This window comes from Dipodomys ordii, unplaced genomic scaffold (assembly GCF_000151885.1).
Source record: "Dipodomys ordii isolate 6190 unplaced genomic scaffold, Dord_2.0 Scaffold131, whole genome shotgun sequence".
NCBI lineage: Eukaryota > Metazoa > Chordata > Mammalia > Rodentia > Heteromyidae > Dipodomys > Dipodomys ordii.
The window spans coordinates 261,518-282,490 of record NW_012267347.1 but is presented as its reverse complement, the minus strand read 5'-3'; the positions used below and the strand labels follow the sequence as shown (position 1 = coordinate 282,490).

The 20,973-nt window shown below is 45.5% G+C and overlaps 1 protein-coding gene across 1 annotated transcript in view; it reads right to left on the bottom strand.

Annotated features, from left to right (window-relative positions):
* Positions 1-14,236, bottom strand: part of Olfml2b (olfactomedin-like 2B) — a 37,485-nt gene extending 23,249 nt beyond the window's left edge. Inside the window, exons 1-3 of the mRNA XM_013030535.1 lie at positions 13,719-14,236; positions 11,114-11,377; positions 9,016-9,123 (exon numbers count right to left, since the gene is read on the bottom strand). Of these exons, the coding sequence (XP_012885989.1) occupies positions 9,016-9,123; positions 11,114-11,377; positions 13,719-13,892 (546 nt within the window). The 5' untranslated portion in view covers positions 13,893-14,236. The remainder of the gene's footprint in view (positions 1-9,015; positions 9,124-11,113; positions 11,378-13,718) is intronic.
* Between the last annotated feature and the right edge of the window lie 6,737 nt (positions 14,237-20,973).

The following is a 20,973-nucleotide window of genomic DNA, read 5'->3' as shown; positions in this document are numbered from 1 at the left end:
TCCTAACTACTCAGGAGGTTGAGATGTGAGGATCGAGGTTTGAGGCCAGTTCAGGCAGGAAATTCCATGAGACTCTTATCTCCAATTAACCACCAAAAAGCCAGAAGTAGTACTGTGGCTCAAGTGGTAGGCTTTTTGGCTCAAGGCTAGTTCTCTAAGAGAGAAACCCAGGCTTTGAGTTCAGGCCCTCATACTAGCACAAAAGATAACAACTCTTAAGTTAGAGTGACCTGATGTATAGATGCTGACTCCACAGAAAAGTCTATCACTCAAAGAGAGCCTGAGGTATGTATATGTCTGTTGTGCAGCCATGGCTCCAGGACTGATAACTCTGGGAGGCCAGGATGGCAGAACCTGTGTATCTATATTGTAAGAACGGAGGTCTCCCCATTCCTAAATGCCTTGAAACAGTCAGCATGGGCCTGGAGTGAGGTTGTCCCTATGAGGCTGGGAGTTGCCTATAACATGCAGCATTTGCCTTCTAGACCCCAGGGGGTCCCTGCTTATTGATTTACAATCTCCAGCCCCTTTCTGGTTTCAGTAAGGAGCCATTATTCTGGACTTCTACTGAGAGAGTTTGAGGCAAGCCTAGCTCTAAGACCCAGAGGAACAGATAGTTTATTCTCCTCTTGGGAACAGCAAAGTCTGTCAGCCGCCTGAATAAACATCAGGCTAGTGGTGGCATTACCCCATCAGCCTGATTAAGCTAGCGGTGTCCCTAGGGTGGTAGCAGCTGCCCCTCCTAGGCCACTTTCATTCAACCACCTCCTATCTTCTCGCTGAGCACCCCCTGCTCCCTTTGGGGCTCAGTATGCCTCACATCAAGAGCCTTTTGTGGGGGCACTCCTCAGAAGGCATGGGGGATGCCGCCCATGCAGAATGTGCAAGATTGTGCCCTGGCAGCAGGGTGAACTATATGACCTCATGCCTCAGGCTCTTCCCCTGTGGGACAGCTGCAACTGTGACATTTACAGTGTATGCAGCTTGGCTTGTGGGCAGTGCTAGCAATGTGGTGGAGGCAGCGGGAAGGGTGCCTATCTGGCAAGAGTCAATGCACCACACTGTCCCTGCCAAGGCTCTTGGTGCCGTAAGGGATGGTGGTGAGGAGAGAGGAAGAGTAGATAGCTAGATATTTGGGAGAGAAGGCTGAATACACTTGAAGATCTGGAAACTTTGTCATGAGTACTTGCCCCGGGCAGAGTCAAGGAACTGAGAAGTGTTCACAGAACGAGTGCCACGTGCCAGAAGGACATTGAGGTTGGGTAGAGTGGCAGCTTGGGTCAGGTGTCAGTGTGGGCTGCAGCCAGATGTACAGGTACCAGAGGGAGAAGCAGGGGTAGGATCCTCTGGGATGCAAGGGTCCCTGGTCCAGGCAGAACCAGGATATTGTTTGGGAAGGTGATAAGCACAGTGAACTAAACAGTACAGTTGGTCAGCACACAGCTTTAACAACCTGATGTGCAGGCTGGTGGGATGGCTCCAGAGAAGGGGTATCCCAGGGGTATGAGCTCAACATTGACTATGTCCAGCTCTGGGACAAGAGTGTACATGCCCAGGTGAGATGCCTGCTTTAAGCCCAAGCTATTGTGCCATGATACAGAGGCAGCAATTCTCTGGTCTTATTTCTCTTATCAGAACCTGGAGTAGGGGATTGGACAGAGGGAAGAAGGTATTGGCTCTGGAGTCACAGCAAGGCTAAGTAATAATGTAAGGCAAGTGATGAAACCTCTCCAGGCCACTGGGAAAAGGGAATACTTAATAATAATAATAATAATAACACCCAGGCTTGCTATGGAAAATAGGCAAGAAGCTGCCTATAGCCCAGAGTGAGGGAGGGCTGGGGATGTGTAGGTGAGGCTGGACTGGGTGGACCATGTGGCTATAGAAGTAGACACAGGTGTGAAGGGAAGGGAGGGCTAAGGTTGGTGTTCCTGGGACAGGGAGGGAGGAAAGAATGCAAGGCTGGGCTAGACCACAGGCAGGCCAAGCCCTGTTTGGAAGTCACACAGCACATACATGCTACCACATCCAGAGAGGCTGCCCACCTTCCTGAAAATGTCAGACCCCACATTAGATTGCAGAATGTGCTCCAGGCTCGAGTGTAGCCAGCACACTTAGGACATAGGGGATGTAGTGCCTGTGGAGGCAAGCATAGGAATGAGCTGGGTCTATGGTGGAGGCAGGGGTGGGGGGAGCTCCCCGTTCCAGTCAGCTCCCCCTACCCTGACTCTTTGAGTTCTCCAAGACAAAGCTAGGAGCAGATGACCAGGGATAGCCACCTCAGCTGACAGCTGTCCCCCAGCCCCTGGTGAGAGAGCTGGAGGGACAGAGCAGCTGGAAGTAGCCATTGCTCCTGAAGGCCGGACAGACAGGATGCAGCCCATTTCTTCTAACCACAGCTGGTGGGGGCAGACAAACATGCCTGAGGGCTCTGGGAGCTGCCAGCTGCCACCTTAACCCCCGCCTACATACACCCAAACAGCTGCTGAGCATCTGCTCTGAGTCAGGTGCTGAGGGCTAGGCTGGGAGGCAGGTGGTAAGAGTGGGTGGCAAAGAGGACTCAAAAGGTCCAGAGCCTGGAAAGAACAAGTGTAAAGTAAGATATCCCTGGCCTCTGGTAACAAATTTCTCTGTTCTGGGTACCTTCACCCACACTAAAACTAAGCCACATGCTCCATCACAGCCTGGCAGCTCAAAGTTGTTTCTAAGCCAGCAGATGGAGGGTTGACCTTCACCTTTAACTAGCAAGAAAAAAGCTTATATTCGTTACCACAGTGGCAAATGAGATTTGAGATCTATATAACCCCAGGGGAGGTAATATATTGGCTTAAACTCATATTAAAATATAAATTGAATTAAGTAATGTTAAAGCTGAAATGCATCTTAGAAACATTATTCCTGACCCACTGCCTTCCACAGAAGATGCTGCAGGCAGACGGGGGGAGCAGTGTCCCTCTATGAGGCTGCAGGGGGAGGAAAATGACTTACAATGAACACGTCCATGGAAGCAGACCTGATGAGAATGAGTATGAGCACTTGAGTGCTGGTGGGAGTGGAAGGTGGACTAGGGGAATTTGGAAAGAGAGCAGCTCCTGCAACTCACTGCCAGGCTTGCACAGATGAAAATTACATTTTCATATTAGTGAAAAGATCTATCTCCTAGGGCCAAGGATGCCGCTTTGATCTTTCCTTCCAGGCCCCCAAACAAACAATCCACCATACCTTTAGTTTGGGGGAGACCCTCATCAGTGCCCACGTAAGCATGTTCTAGGGAGAAGGCCAGTTTTGGGTTTGGATTTTAAATCTTCTCTGGAGGCAATGTTATCTGGAGAGAAGGCTTCAGTTGGCACATGAAGTTCCCTGTACCCATTTGTGCTCAGGGACAGGGTCTACAGACTTCAGCAGGCAGGTACAAGAGAAGAATCACATGTGGGAAGGCGCAGGACTACAAAGCTCACTGCACAATCTTGTAGGCATACATTTATTTAAAAAGCATGGGATAGCTGGGTACTGGTGGCTCATGCCTGTAATCCTAGTTACTCAGAGGCTGAGAGCTGAGGACAGGCAAATTTCAGAGGCTCTTCAAATTAGCCAGCAAAATGTCAGAACTCACTGGGCACAGTGGCTTACACCTGTAATCCTAGCTACTAAGGAGACTGAGATCTGAGGATCATGGTTCAAAGCCAGCCAGGGCAGGAAAGTCTATGAGACTTATCTCCAATAAACCACTCAGAAAACAGGAAGTGGTGCTGCGGCTCAAGTGAAAGAGCACTCACCATGAGCTGAGGAACATAGCCCAGGCCCAGAGTTCAAACCCCACGAGTGACCAAAAAATGCCAGAATTGGAGGCATGACTCAAATAGTAGAGCACCAGAAGTGGCACTGTGGCTCAAGCAGTAGAGCGCTTGCCTTGAGCTGAAGAGCTGAAGGACAGCACTCACGCCCAGAGTTCAAGCCCCACGACTGACCAAAAAAAAATATCAAATGGTAGAGCATCAGCCTTGAGCACAAAAAGCTAAAAGAGCAGAAGGCCATGAGTTTAACCTCTAGTACCAAGCCCAGAAACACACACACACACACACACACACACACACAAACCTACAGGATATGCAGCCACACATATACAAGGGCATATGTGTACACAGTCACAGGCAGTCCAAGTACTTATAAATGGTTACAGGTACCCTGCATTTAAAGGTGTATGGAGTGTTTCACAAAGACTTGCAGCACTTACAGAAATGACTTAATCCAAGAAGAGACCTGATGTTAACAGGAGATAATAAACACTCCTCTGTCTTTTTCTCTACTTTGGTGATAAGTCTGCTCCTGGGAGCAGTATATGCTCCTTCAGAATCCACGGCCTACATGTCTTTGGTACTCTGGATGTACTTGATGCACAGAATAAAATTCTTTACATGAGTTGAATCTGGGCCACACTTGTGCCTATGTGTAATGAACCATGATACGCAACAACAACACAAATAAATATTGAAAGCATAAAGTTGAGTCATAGAAGCTAAGACATAAATACATGGCTCTATAGGATCCTAGGTCTTCAAAAACAATGTTCAAAAACAGGATTATTATATCATTTTAGAGCATAAGGCTATAAGGAAAAATAAGATGATTAACATAGTAACATAATAAAATGATTTTGCCGGGTAATATAATCCTTGCTATTAAGAGGTTGAAGACCAGTGGTTCTATGCTAGCCCAGGTAGGAACAGTTTTAACTCCTTCTCCATGAAGAGCTGGATGTGGTAGTGTGGTCCTGTTATCCTAGCTACTAAAAAGTCTGACATAGGTGAGTCTCACCCAGGCTCCTGCCAGGAAGTGAGACCCTATCTTAAAAATAATCAGCAGAAAAAATAGGACTGGAGGTGAGGCTCCAGGGTTAGAGATACTGCCTGGTAAATTTAAGAGCCAGGATTCTCAAAAACCAGTACTCTCAGGAAATAAAAATAAATAGCCAGGCACTGGTGGCTGGTGGCTCATCCCTGTAATCCTAGCTACTAGGGAGGCTGAGATCTAAGGATTGTGGTTCAAAGACAGCCTGGGCAAGAAATTCTCTGAGAATCTTCAATTAACCACCAGAGAATCAAAAGTGGCACTGTGTCTCAAAATGGTAGAGCATTAGCCCTGAACAAAAGAGCTCAGGGATGTTGGGCACAGGTGGCTCATACCTATAATCTTAGCTACTTAGGAGGCTGAGATCTGAGGATAATAGTTCAAAGCCAACCTGAGCAGGAAAGTCTGTGAGACTATCTCTAATAAACTACTTTTTTAAAAAAAGCTAGAAGTGGCACTGTAGCTCAAGTAGTAGAGCGCTAGCCTTGAGCAAAAGAAGCTCAGGGACCATGCCCAGACTCTTTGTTCAAGTCCTTAGACCAACCAAAAAAAAAAAAAAGTTCCCCTCAGGAAGGCGGTGTGAGGGGGATTAGGGTATATTAACGCTGTTCTGTTTCTTAAACTGGATAGTGGTTTTATAGGTAATCACTATATAATTTGTCAAGCTAAACATTTGTGCATTTTTCTATACATGGGTTACTTTTTTACCATTTAAAAAGCTTAACCAAATTCATCCCACTAGGTAGAACTCCCAGAGCAGATTTTATCAAGAGCAAGCATCTGAACATTTCAGATTCCATTTCCCTTTCTTTCTTTCCTCTTTCATCTGCAAATGAAGTTTCCATTCCTACACTCTCCCTATTTGCTGAAGTTGGATGTACACAAGTGTCTCCTGCCAAGCACTGATCTGACTTTGAGTTAAACACTCCTGCAATCTGCCCCTTGATCTTGTCTGACCCCCAAAGGACTCCCATTGGGACTCAAGATTATACAAGGAGAGGAAAAGATTTCACTTTCATTCCCCCTGCAGAGCCAGGCTGGAGAAGGAGTGTGTTTTCCATTTACCCAACATCCTGCCCTTTCAATTACTGCATACTCCAGACAGTCAGCCAGCATCAGCCAGATGACCTCAATCTAAGATACAGTATTCCTCTCTAAGAGCCCAGGTGCCTGGGTCATCTGAAGACTCTTCTGTCATAGCACAGATACTCATTCTTTGGACTGTCTGGTCCAAGGGACCAGGGAAAACTCTCATGAGTTGGGAACTTCCCTAACTCAATCATAATCTTATTTAATGGAACATATGGGACACAGCCACAGTTCTGCCTAGAAATTCCCTTGGAAGAACTATTGTTTTTAAGTTCTGGTTAAGAAAAACTGATGCTTACAGGGCACATGACAAGGATTTGAAGAAACTTATGGGGATGATTAGAAAGAACCCTGGACCAGGAATTAAAAGGCTCCAGCCCTTTAGTTCACCATGGTCTCAGGCAAGGCATTGCATTTCCTTGGGTCTCACAATCTTTTCAGCACACAGGAACAAGTGGGCTAAATGTAGATGGAAGGCTTGAAAACTATAAAATGCTATACAAGCAGAGGGATTATTAAAAGGTCCAGGTTTTGCTACTGAATATGCTACAAATTAAAAAGAGATACACTTAACTAAAATTACTTTTTGTAAAATCTCAGTCAATGTACCCTTTTGCTAGACTAATAGCACTGTAATCAGACTCACCCCTATTTCTGCCATTGGCCAGCAGGAAGGCTCCACTGCTAGAGAAGCCAGAAACAGGCTGTGGTCCTTGAGCAGAGCCCAGCTGGTCTCTGAGGCTGGACATCTGACCTTGGCCTCTAAGCACTAAGCTATCTTTCCCAAGCTGTGCTCTTTAGATGAAATGAAAACTGTATGACTATCAAGGTAGCTGTTATCTCAGTTCCTACAGAAATGCAATTCTTAAAGGCTGTTGTACCTTTGCACAATTCTGAGGGCCTTTGAAAACAGAGATGCTTTCTGGTAGTGAACTTAGGTTGAGACAGGTTCAGATTCTTTTAGGGGGTTATTTCTTTGTCAACCCATGTATAATGTTCAGGCCCAGAGCCCTGACACCTCACACTTGGCAAATGAGGTAATTGTAAACCTCCTGACCCTCCTGCAGGAAAATTATATTCAGAAAGTACATCATCATAGCACTTGAAATTCTAAACCTAAAAGTGAGTGGAGAAGAAACTGGAGTTTTCTTGCTAGAAACTTTAAAAAAAAAAAAAACAGGATCACTATGTAGCCAGACTGGCCTTGAATTTGTGATCCTCCTGTCTCAGCCCCCCAAGCACTGAGATTACAGGTATAAGCCACCATACCCATCTTTTTTGGTCCATTTTTAGGAGAGGAATGAGCATGTTGGAACTGATCCTCATGACTGCAATGTTTCCTCACGTTTGTCCCAGTACTCTTGGCAGGATACCTTGGGAATGTTTGCCCCAATCCTTGTTTGGTCACAATTCCAGTGCTGTGTGTTTAATCATTTTGAAGTATTTTGATCACTCTGACTCTACCTTTTAATCCCTGAGAAACTATGGAAAATAGGTAGGCTACCATTCCAACTATATAGATGGAGATGTGACTGTTTATAGAAGTAAACAAAGAGTACTTCACTCCATCGTGACTACAGTGCTTTCTACACAAATTAGAAATCCTTACTATGTTCACATCCTATGTCTACGAATCACTTCTGAGGAAACCCCAGCTTCTCTATAATAGACCCATTTGTTTCATTAGGAATATTGATAATGTTCATGAGATAATTACATTTACCACTTAGAGTAACTCTCTAAAAACTTCTACTTGAAGCTGCAACTCTCTAAAAACTGAAACTGCAGCTCTTCAGGTAGCTATCTCAAGTTCCAGTTTGTAAAGTAGGTGCTTAAGTATCTTATCGATAGATCTGAGTGATGATCACTACTGGTAACCAAATTTCTTTTTTTAGTATTTTTATATATGTTTTTATTGTAAAAATACTGTACAGAGGGGTTATAGTTACATGAGTAAGGTAATGAGTACATTTCATATTGAGCATTGTTACCTCCTCCTTTGTTTTCCCCCTACCATCCCTTCCCTCCCCACCTCCCGAACTCTCCCCTCCCCAACTCTTCCTTTTCCTACCCCCCGAAGTTGTGATGTTTTGTACAACACATTGTGGTAACTAAATTTCTTATGCAAATGTTTGAGCATTTCAGCAGCAAAGCAATATCAAGGCTTTTTTAAAATAATTTTTTCTCTTTTAATTTTCTTTTATTTTGTTATGTTGTACTAAGGAATCAAACCCAGGGCTTCATGCATGCTAGGCAAACACTCCCAGTCATACTCCCAGCCAATATCAAGGTTTTTATGCCTACAACTACTACCACATCATCACATGACATTACACACCACAAGATGAAAACCATGGTACCAAGGTATGTATCTCTCCAAACCCAGTCAGAATAATGTGTCATCTTTGTCTATGAAAATTAAAATACTTGTCCACTCCTGGGCCTGAGAAGTCTGGATGTGCAGTAGGTAATATTATCTAAAGCAGTTACTTTTATCTTTCTCTAAAATGGACACACACACATACACACATGTGCACAAGCATGCTCTAAAACAGTTAAAAACCAAATCATAACAAGAAACCAGCAGATTAGCAAATTAATAACCAGAGCTGAAGGGACTAGCACTATTGCTTGCTTAGCATGAAACATCCTGGTGTCCTGGGTTCAATTTCCAGCACCACAAAAAGAGAAAACAAGGACAGAAAAGGAGGGAAAGGATGAGGGAGGAAAGAAATTAACAACTATATACTCAGGAGTGAGATGACCCCACCTTAAAACTGGAAGTAAGAAACCTACTCATTTGTACATGTACATTGTACTTATCTCTAAGTTTCCTGGAAATCAAGGCCAATGTGGTGACAAGATTCTTATATATGAAAATAAGGATTTTATATTTTCAATTCACAAATTGTTACCTGTAATTTGACATCATTTTGGGTAAAGATTTATGTCCATTTTCCCCCCAAAATAGGATGGATAAAATCTAAGGCATATGCTTTCCAAAAGTATATATTGATAAGTTTGAGAAACTTTGGTGATAGACCAAGAGAAAGCCAGGGAGACCAGAATCTTCCTTACCTCTTCCAGTTTGTCCACACGCCCCACGAGCTTGGTGGTGACTGAATGTAGCTTCAGGAGATCCAGGCCATAAAAAGCTCCTTCCAGCATGTCTATGATTGTAGAGAGCTAAGAAACAAGGACAAAGGATTAGTCCAGGGCTGGGGCTAAGAAAATACCATGAGAGAAGATTTCTTTCACATCCACATGTTGGAGACCAAACAGGAAAGCCACTATCCAGGAATTGAGAAGTGGTCCTCAGAAACAGAGGCAAACCCAACGATAATGTGTACTCTGCCTTTTGGAATGAAAAGAAAATAAAGAGTAAACCTGCAATCTAGACAGCACCACAGGTTGTCTATGCCTCCATTATAAATAAAGGAATGAAGAGAGAGGATAGTAGCCCTCTTCATCTCTGCCTCTTCACGATACCTTGCTGTGTGCCTGGCTTTAACAGGGGATCTATAAACACTCTGCAGAATGGCTATAAAAGTAATACCTTGAGGATATGCTTCTGAACCTTTCAACTTCTCCGGGCCACTCAAAGGCCTTGGAAGATACCAGCAAGTCTTTTCTTCACACAAAAAGCTAGACTGACTCTAGAGTACAAGAGACCTAATGGCCCATGTTTGAAGTGGCATCCAACCTTCTCATAGCTTTCAATACTGTCTCCTTGCCTTGAGGAAGGTGGCCATGATTCTGTGATTCTGGCAGTATTCAGGGCATACAGAGTGCAGGCAAAGAAAGGGACAGATGAGAGATCCTGAAATGGAGCCTTTCTGTCAAGCACCAGTTCTTGGGATTGTCTGCTGGGCCTCCCATCTGCAATTGCGATTCCCCACTGTCTCCCAGCTTTCTTTCCAGATGAAGAATGCTATGCAGAAGTGTTCATGATTAAAAGAGCTCCTTCCACACCAGGGGAAAACAGCTGGATAGTGGTGAAGAGCCATAGCTGCTTAGTATGTACCATGAAGAAGTCCTGATTCTCAATCAAAATTATGCCTGGTGTGGTTCCAGAAGTCCCACAGAGACCAATCCTAGAATGGAGCCACTGTGGTACTTGGTCCAGAAAGTAGAACTGCAGCTCTGAGCAATCTGGCCCAAAACCAAGGACGTTCCCTGTACTGGTAAACACCACTAGTTTTAAAGAGATACCAGTGAACAAGGTGCTAATGGCTCACACTTGTAATCCTAGCTACTCAGGAGGCTGAGATCCAAAGGATGATGGTTTGAAGTCAACTTGGTGGAAAAACTATGAAATTCCATCTCTAAAATAACCAACAAAAATAAGGTGTAGAACCATGGCTCAAGCACAGGCCCTCAATGTAAACCCCAATATAAAGATACCAAGCCAGGTACAGCAGGTACACATTACATGGCCAGTCATTCATTTACACAGTCATGCTTCCTGGAAAGTCAAGTACACTTGTCATCTCTGATTCTCACTGCCCCTCCAAGTATAATATGTCCATATTTCATTCTAAGAGGCTGAGATAAGACAAGTGAAATAATAGAATCAGGATCACACAGCAGTGATTTGAACCCAAGTCTGTCAAACTCTTAAACCTAGCTTGTTCCACCATCCCACACTATAAGTGAACAGAAAAGGGCAAGGTCAGAAGAAGCCTTTAGTCAAACCTTGGGGCGTCCCAGGTAGGACCTGGGCTCCTTCATACCATGGACCACAGTCCCTGATCAGTTTGAGGAACCCATTAGGACAGATTCTGAGCCTTCCTTCCTTGCATTAACCCAGCAATAGTGCCAAAGACTAAAAGGCTCAATGTTCTCTTCATCTTTCACTCCTTCAACATATATGCTGGCCTGACAGTAAATCATGACATCACTTTTCCTGGAGAGCACTAAGTTCTTCGGGTCAGCTGGGCCAGGCAAATGCTGCTACACCTGGCCTCCTGGCTCTACAAGGAGGAGCAGGAACACTCTGCTCTAATATCTCCCTGAGACCTGAGCTGAAAACACTAGTCTCAGGTCCACATACAAGACTCCAAGGACCAGGCCTGACGTCCTTCAGAGGCCTTCCATCCCTAGATATGGCCCTATAGGGGATCAGGGATCCCCAAAATACCTTCTGACTCATAGCATTGCCTACATTAGCTCCTACCTTCAGGTCCTGGATGTCTGCCTCCCGCAGTTTCTGAAGTCTGAAGTCTCCCTCGCAGGGATTGAGGGCGGATGGGGGAGCAACACAGGCACACTTGCAGGATGAGCCTGAGGTGATAGTTTCCACAGTGTAGAAGTCTTCCTTCCTGGAGGCACCCTTGTTGATTCTCTGGCAGGCATCTCGGCCCAGGGGTCTCACCACACACTTGCACTGACAGTCTGAGCCCTCGGATACAGCCTTCACCTTGTCATAGTCCCCCAACAACTAGACACACAGAGAAAATGAGTTGGGGAGTATGCAAACACAGGTGTCATCCAGGCTCCTTTAAGCAGGCTGTCTATTCATTCTGTCAAATGTCCTGCCCCAGCCAGTGACCTCAGACAGCTCAGAACTATGGAGTGAGTAGGTCATCGCAAGGCAATTTGCTGACTCGGACATTTCTTGAAGGCATTCAGAGTTCAGCTTTCTTCATTTGTCTTGGAAAGCTGGGTATTTCTCTGGGGGCTTTTTATCATTTAAAGGAAAAAAAAAGATGATCCTATCGTTATTTCAGTAGCCTTTGTGACTTAGAATCCCTGAGTTAGATTTGAAAAGGAGGAAGATAAAGTAGGGATTGGAGAGATGGTCTTCAAATGTAAGGACTACTAGTTTCTCTTTTTTCATGAATCTCTCATTCATTCTACACTTTCTGAGTATACCTCTGAGAGGACATGGGGTGTGGGGGGATGATGCATAGAGGAAGTGAAGGCCCAACCCAGAACTTGCGCCCAAAGGGCCCACAGTGTAGGAGGCAGATAAATGACAATCACATAGAGAGGACAGAGACAAACGCCCCCAAAGAGCAAAGCTTCAAGTACAGTGGGTACTGCCAGTGGCCCCAGCTGAGAACTAGCCAGGACTTCTTGGAGAAAGTGATAGCTGCTCTGAGCCTCAAAGGATGGGTTAGATTTGGAGCAAGAAAGTTGGGCAGGGATAAATCCAGATGTCAGGGAGTTTGCTCAGCCTAAGGGTTCCTTTAGTTCTGAGAGTAGCTTCTGAACCCAAACTCAGCACCAATGGGTTGGCTGTGCTTGATGCTTCTACATGGCTGACCATTTCCTTCTGGGTACTTGCTCTTCCTGCCAGCTTCCCCAGACTTGAAAACCAACAACCTAGGCTTTCTGTAGCTCCTACCCTAAGCAGCTCCCCCCACTCCCACTCCCTAAGTCCCCAAAGCCAGGGTTCCCTTCAGATAGCCATGGAGCTTATTTGACTGGAAACATTCCTTGAGATGCTGTCTAGGAGGAAGAAGGAATATAATGTTTTCCTTGCTGAGGTCCAGTTTCTTATAGTACTCACATTTGCTTTAGAGCTGTTGTCAGATGCAGAATGGACCAGTGGAGGAAGGAATAGCAGCTCAGGGTGACTGGAGGAGCTGGTCTCTCGATATTCTGATTGTAAGTTGTAGCTATTTTCTGAAACACTGCCTAGATTCCTACACACTTCTGCTTCTGCTCAGAACCATGGGTGGGTGCCTTCCATTCAAGAGGTTCTGGTTTCAGGAAAGCTTTTGTGGACATTATTCCGAATCCCCAATTAGAATGATTTTGTGTTTTCGATTTAGGGGTTAGTGGGAGGTTCTGGGTATAGGGCTTAATTTAGCATAATTATTAAAGAGGAAAGACTAATGTTAGAGAAGTCCCAAAGTAGAGCTGGTGGCCATCTCTACAAGAAGGCAATAAGACCCAGTATGAGGGTCTTGTGGTGGTGTAAGTGATGTGCTCAGGGTCTCTGACACCTCTCATTTTAAGGACCAGAGTGATGATACCCACTGCACCTCATCAGACCAGTTCTGGAAAGCATGAAACCAACACTCCCAAGTAACCCTCACAGTATTTTGAGTTGGGTTGAATTCTTTCTAGAGCTGGGTTCTTCTACCTGTCTCCAATGCTGTAGCTTTGTGGTGCTAGCTGAAGGGAATTCAGTGTGTTTTGAGAACTGAGTCAGATTTGTCAATGGTGATGCTTTGCCTGTAGTCATGCCACTTGCCCCCACTGAGAACACACTGACCTGTGTGGCTCTGCATTTCTACTCTACCTCCCCCAAACACCAGATTTTGTCATGAATCCCTCTGGGATTCTGAGGGACTCTCATATGTTGTAGTTCTGTCTTCACCTGCTGATTCTACCTGCAAGGGTAAGGGTCTCACCCTATATCCCCAAACTTCTCCCATGGTTGATGCCATCTGCCTCTTGCCCAACATACCCTCCTGTTTACACATTCCAGTTCTGACAAACAGCCACGTGGGCAAGTGGTTCACTTTCCACAACCCTTAAACCAAAGCATAGTTGTGTGCTTCTCAGGGAGTGTGGAAGCTTCCTCCTTTCTCCTGATGGGATAACCTTGAAAGAACCCATGTTTTGAGAGGAGCCCCACTCCCTGGAGAATTACTCTGATGAAAGAAAAGCAAATGCCCTTCCCTTTGGTGATGGAAGGGGAAACAACTACCCTCTCCACCAAAGGAAAAGAAAAACCCTTTCATCCAGGACCAGCCTCTGGCCCTTGTCACATTCCCCCACCTCCACCACCCAGGGCAAAAGGGGAGGACACCAGACTGTAGCCCTACCTGAGACAAAACGTTCTCCTGGTTGTCCGCCTCGTTTTGCAGAGTCTCATCCTCCGTGGGCCCCACCGTCTGCACATCAGGGGGCTCGCTCGTCCCCGTGGAGGGAGTGCTGGACCCCCAAACCCGGACCACAACCAGAGTGAAGCAGAGAACTAGCGGTAGAGGCTTGGCCATGAGGGATACCGCAACAGGGACCTCAGCCCCTATGGAGACTGGCTTGGGTGGCGAGGAGGGGCGGGGCTGGGGGATCTCGGCAAAGACCCAGGCTAGAAGATAACTGGCTGGAGCCGGAGTGGCTCCACTGAGGCTGCTCTCAATGCCTTCTAAATCTGGGTGCAGTCGGAGGGTGAGCCTCGGAGACCCTGGGCATCTCCTTCCCGGTACAAGCTGCCAAGTCCGTGGAGAGCCGGCGCAGCGAAGAGTTGGAGATCCGGCTCACCGAGCGTGTCTCCCGCGGGATTGGGCTCAGGTGCAAGGCGGGGTCCCGCGCACCGGGGCGCACGGGGACCGGGAACAGGGCGCGGAGCGGACAGCGGCAGCGGCAGCAGCGGGAGGGGAACGAGGCTGGGGAAGGCGCCGCGGAGCGCCGGCGCGGAGGGAGGGCGGAGCCTCTATTGTGCGGAGGCCACAGAGATGCAGCCAGTGACCGAGCTGAGGAGGAGGAGGAGGAGGGAGGGGAAGAGAGGAAGAGGAGGGAGAAGAGGGGGAGGGAGAGGAGGGAAGGGGGAGGGGAGGAGGGGAGGAGGGGAAAGGGGAGGAGGAGGAAGAGGAGGAGGAAGAGGGAGAGGAGGGGGGAAGGGGGAGGGAAGGAGGAAGAGGAGGGAGGGGGGGAGGGGGAGGAGGAAGGGGGAGGGCCGGGGAGCACGCTGGCCTCAGGCGGAGAGGCTCTCAGTCGACCCTGCTCTGTCTCAACCGGCTCAGCTGCAGCGGGCAGGGCCAGGCCTGGGAGGACGCTCAGGTCCCTGAACAGACCTTACAGGGGAAGAGGAGAGATGGTGTGGTGTCCTTACAGGGTCCCTGGTGCCCCCTGATCGCCGAGGAGCGAGTTTCCTGCAGGTCACTGCGCTTGCTGAGCAAGAATCAAACCAGATTGAAGGCGTTGTCCCTATATTGCCACCAGGGAAAAGAGAGAAGGCCCTTGTGAAGTCCTGGTTGCTTGGGAGTTGACTGGGGCGATCTTGGGCGGCTTTGGACTTATCGCCATTGGTAGGTTGCTGGCCTGCCCTTGCTTAGAACCCAGCAATACCTCCACTGAGGGGAGAACTTTGAACTCTCTATTGCAGTGTGTCCCTAATGGGGTAAATGTTAGAACTAGGGAAAGTGATTGACACTCTGCTGGCCCCTGGGGACAAAGCCACCTCAGAGAACCAGATGAATGCCCAGGGAAGATCTCTTACCATCTTCAATGATCTCTAGATGGCATCCACTTTCAACAGGGTGCGATTATGATGTTGGGTACTTTTCATTAATATCCCATTTATAAGCCTACTTGAATTTGAAGAGCATTGTGCCTTCCAAGAGAAATGTTGTCCTAAAAATACTGAAAAAAAGCTAGTTCACCTCGAAGAAGTAAAAGATATTCATCCTTGAGAAAACCATGCTCCTAGGAAGAAGGGTTATAAAATCTTAAGTAATAAACCAGGGAGACTCCAGCTTATATGCATGAGAGCCAGCAGGGGTATAATAGTAGTTACTATTGTTATTGTGCCAGGGATCAAACCTTCTAACATGCTAGACAAGTACTCTACCATTGAGTCAGTCATACCCCCTCCAGCTCCCAATAATAATAATCATTATTTTACTAGGTTTTTTTAAAAAGTTTTTCTTTTGGCCTTACTGGGATTTGAACTCAGTTTGAAGTTCACTTAAGTGGCACTGATCAAGAAGCATTATACTTGTAAGTTGGCACCTTGAGCTGAAACTTCTTTGAACAACTACTTAGAATGTTAAATGTTGGCAACAATCCAGGTTGCTAGACTTTTCCTAGGATGTTAGGATCATCTATGTCTTACAGGAGAAGGTCTCGGGAGAAGAGGTTCTTTGAGCAAGCAGTCAGATTGTAAGGCAGAATAAAAGCCTATCTACTAGGGCTAAAGGAAGGAATAGGTCACTTCAAGTTGAAAGGATTTCCTAGAAGAGTGATACTGAAGACCACTGGCATGGTGAGGAGCTTTTCAAAAGGTAGTGGATAAGAGACAGGCCATTCAGGACAGAGACAGCAGCTCTACTATACATATTCAGACCTCAGATCCAGGCATTGGTGACTCACACCTATAATCACCACTTGCAATCCTAGCTGAGATTTGAGGATTGAGGTTCAAAGCCAGCCTGGGCAGACAAATCTGAAAAATCTCATCTCCAGTTAAATGGGAAGTGGAAGTGTAACTCAAGTGGTAGAGTGCCACCCTTGAGCAAAACACAAAACAAAACAAGGGGCTGGGAAGGTGGCTCAGTGGTAGAGCGCTTGCCTTGCATGCGTGAGGCCCTGAGTTCGATTCCTTAGCACCACATAACCAGAAAAAAAAAACCCGAAAGTGGCGCTATGGCTCAAGTGGTAGAGTGCTAGCCTTGAGCTGAAGAGCTGAGGGACAGCGCTCAGGCCCAGAGTTCAGGCCCATGACCGGACCCCCCCCCAAAAAAAACAAAAAACAAAAACAAAACAAAACAAAAAAAACCCCAAAGAACATAAGGCTTAGTCCTGATATACACCCATTTCAGTCTCACTTCTCAGGAAATCCTTCTGTAGCTTCGCCATCAGGGCAATTCTTCTGTCACATGCTCCTACAGTATCCTCACAGCTCACAGAATCACTGTATCCTTCCTCCTTTATGGCATGTATTAGTGGTGCCTTGTTTTTCCCACTTGTCTAAGCTCCATGAGTTTATAGCCATGACTTTGTCTGGTTTTGCTCATCATTATATCTCTAGTTTCACAAGTGCTTGGAATAAAATAGATACTAAATAGTCCAATCAGTTGTATAACCAAGCACCTTCATAAACAGCATGATCTCTATCCACCAGGATGTATTTGTAAGTATCAGAGAATCCAATAGCAACCACTTAAATGCACTTTTTTTGGGCCTCCTTCCAAGAAGACTGGAAGTTGGCTATTGATCATCTCAGTAATGTCATCAGAGACCCAAGTTCTTTTTTTTTGTGTGTGTGAAGGTACTGTACAGAGGGGTTACAATTACATGGGCAAGATAATGAGTATGTTTCTTATCAAGCATTGTAGCCTCCTCCTTTGTTTCCCCTTCCCATCCCTTCCCATTCTCCCCCCCGCCCTCCCTAGAGACCCAAGTTCTTTGCACATTGCACTCTAGGATTGTTAGGGTTTTGGCATTTTAATCTAATCATAATTGATCTAAGCTTGTCTCAGCTACCCTGGTGCCATTCAATTTTCCAGTCTTCCTTAAGCCTAAGGGTTGCCATAGGATTCAGTTCTAGACAATGAAATAATTCAGCTGTGTGTGATGGTGAATGCTGATAATGCCAATACCACTCAAGAGGCTGTGGCAGGAGGATCACAAGTTTGAAGCTAGCCTGGGCCATACACTGAGACCTTGTCTCAAAAAATCTGAGGAACTTGAGATCTGAGGATAGCAATTTGAAATAACCCAGGGCTGACAAGTCCATGAGACTCTTCTCTCCAATTTACCACTGAAGTACAGCTCCACTTCTGGCTCTTCGGTGATTGAATGCCAGTCTTGAGCAAAAAAGCTAAGGGACAGTGCTTAGCTCAAGTACCAGGGGGAAAAATTTGCAAGGAGTTTCTGGAAAAGATGTTTTGTATCCTGGAAAAAGGAAATAGAAAAGCAGATGCCTTTCTTCTCCTACTTTATGGTTATGGTGCTTGGAGCTGTAGCAGCCACCTTGTGACCATAGTTTCTTCTGTTACTGAACTGAAATTTATCCCTTTTGGAAGCCAACTCTGAACGTCTTTTTTGTTTTTTTTTGGTCAGTTGTGGGGCTTGAACTCAGGCCTGGGTACTGTCCCTAAGCCTCTTTGTGCTCAAGGCTAGTGCTCTACCACTTGAGCCACAGTACCACTTCCAGCTTTACTGAGTAGCTTTTTGGAGATTAGAGTCTCACAGGCACTTTCTTGTCAGGGCTGGCTTCAAACCACAATCCTTAGATCTCAGCCTCCTGAGTAGCTAGGATTACAGGCATGAAAAACTCTTAATGTTAAATCCTACACAAAACATTGAGACTCTTTTGGTAAAAGGACTTTTTTCCACTTAAAGATGTAAAGTATGTTATTTCTAAATCTCCTCTTTCTCAAGCCATGTCTACATTCATGATCTATCTTCATTTTGTTCACCTGATCCTCAGATCATGCAGTCTTTCAGACCCTCAATTCTTCTGGTTATTTTCTCTCTAGAAAGCATCCAGGTGGAATAGATATTAGAGTATGCATTGAAACCATTTCTTCCTCTTCTGGCACTACTCTTGTAGTAATATAGCCCAAGTTTGTGTTAGCTTTCTTGGCAGCTACCCTGCACTGTGATTCACATTGATTATTTTTTTAATGTAGTTTTTTATATGCTGGTTTCCTCTCTCCTGTGCTTTCCAATGACGTTCTTTTCTTAACCCAACTGCAGGCTTTTGAATTTTTACCCACTGAATACTATGGTGATTTGGCCCATTCTCTCACACCAACCCCCCTACTCCATCCTGTTGAAATCTTGGTTTTACTTTTGTTCTACTTTTGGGAACCTTCCAAATTCAATAAGCATTGTTTGTCTTTATACAAATCACTAGCTTAAAAAAAGTTGATTGTTATGGGAGCAGATTTAAAGTTTACACCACTGTAGAAAAGTCTCTCCTAATTTTCATGTGTGTATGTGTGTGTGTGTGTGTATGTGTGTGTATGGCTGTGTCTATGTCTGTGTCTGTGTCTGTGTCTCTGTCTGTGTATGTATGGTCCTTTAACTGAAGGCCTTATGCTTTTAAAAAAAATCAGGTGCCAGTAGCTCATGTCTGTAATCCTAGCTACTTAGGAGGCGGAGATCTGAGGATCGTGTTTCAAAACTAACTCCAGCAGAAAAGTGCTGTGAGACTCTAGTCTCTAATATAAACTACTCACAAAAGATGGAAGGGTGCTCTGGCTCAAGTGGTAGGACACTAGCTTTGAGCAAAACAGCTCAGGGGCAGTGCTCAGACCCTGAGTTCAAGCCCTAGTACTGTCACAGAAAAACAAAACAAAACAACAACAACAAAAACAATAGGTGGCATCATTCCCTCTTACAAGTGAGGAAGTTGCAAAACTCAGTTGTGATAAATAGAGAAGCCATCACTTAAGAGGCCAAATTGTGGGGTTTTATTGGAGAGCTGAAGGACTGCTGGTAGACTCATGTCTCAAAGACCAGCAGCCCTGAATGCAGCTAGCATAAAACTTATATAGGCCCAAACCACATAAAGTGTGAGGAATTAAACCTATCAAAAGTCTTATACATAAAGCAAAACAGATGAAGACACTTACACCTAAGAGAAGTGTTAAATAAAAGCAAACCAGAGAAACAATCAGGGGAAATCAAGGGCCAGTTATCTAGGGGAAGCATAGACCTCATCTCCTTACTTCAGGCTCAAAGTCAGATGTATTATGAAAAATGTTCAGTAGGGCCCCAGAAAGCCTCCAGTGCACCACTTTAGCTACTGGAGATCCAGGACCTTCACTAGTAATGGGCAGACATTAGGCTGGTGGATGATGCAGGTTCTGTGGCTACCACATCCATCATCCCTCCCCAAGCAAGTGTGCTTCTGGGAAAAAAAAATCACCTGCTTTAGTTGGTCATGGTAGCTCTTACCTGAAATCCTAGCTACTCAAGAGGCTGCTATGGGGAGAATCATGACTTCAGGCCACCCCAGGCAAAAAAAAAGTTGATGAGATTCTAGCTCAACAAAAGAAAATAGGCAAGGGGGCACACATGTGTTAGACTCCAGCTATGATGGGAAGTATCACTTGGGAGGATCTTTGGTCCAGGCAAAAAGCAAGACGCTCTCAAAATCATCAGGGCAAAGAAAATTCTAGAGGTGTAGGCTAGTGATAGAGCTCCTGCTTAGCAAGCATGAATCCCTGAGTTCAAACCTCGATACTACAAAAACAAATAAATAAAACAAAAAAGCATCTGTACTGTAGTTTCCCCAGGAACTTTGATTCCTGGCTCTGCTCTGAAATGTCTGTTGGCAAGTAAGGCTTCATTTGCCAGGTGGGGCTGCAGTGGCTAGAAATGACCTGCCACCTTCATGTGTAATTTAGAAAATGCACCTGCCCTACAGCAGCAGAATCAAAGAGCACAGAGAATTCCCTTGAGCAACATCATTCTGCCATCTCCCTTCCCAGGCTGGCTAGAGCATGGGAGCCGTGCCAGAGAACTGCCACAAAATGCTGGATAGGGAGGAGGGAAAACATGGACGAAAATGAGGTCTTTCTTCCCCTGTTCATATTGCTGCTTTCTGGGCTTCTTATTTTGCCTTTGATCATCTGCATCTTCTCTCCTTTAATTTAGCTTAACTGAGTTATGGAACATACATTATGAACCAGGCATTCTGTGACCTGCTGAGCACCAGGATGAAGACCATACAATTTCACCTTCAGGAGCTCATGTTGTTAAGATTCTGAATGTGTGATTGTGGGAAGGGCTACAGAACAGCATTTTTCCCCCTTGAGATGTTGAGGAAGAAAAAAGGTTTTTTCCTTCTCTGAAATTCCCAATTTTCCCAGTTCTTAAGGACATTTACATTCTTTACTATGCCAACCACAGTCATTTCTTTTTTCTAAATCAAACTTTAATGTAAGATGTAAGCCAATGAAAGTAAAATCAACATACTTATCAAATACATATTATTCAAAAAGACATATTCTTTATACATTTCTGCATTCTGAGTCAAAATATGTTGCATTTCTATCTTCTCGGACTTTATGTGGATTCTACAAAAGGACATAATTTCTACCTCTCTCCTGGAGTGGCTTCAATGTGTTCAGATGCTTATGATCTTCAAAATCCTTCCTCCCACGCCTCTGTGTGGCTCTGATTTCAGGGACAGCCAAGATCCAGCTTCTGCTTTGTGAATCATCTCTGGGGAGGCTGTGAAGACCATTTCAGAGCCCATTCTCTGAAGCTTCTTTGTTCAGATGACCCCTCTCCCTGCTGGAGTCTGCAGCAAGGTTTTGGAAGTGGGGATTCCCCTACAGCCTGACTTCATCAACATCTGAGAGACAGTCACTGTGATTGGTACAGGTCAAGAGGATACTG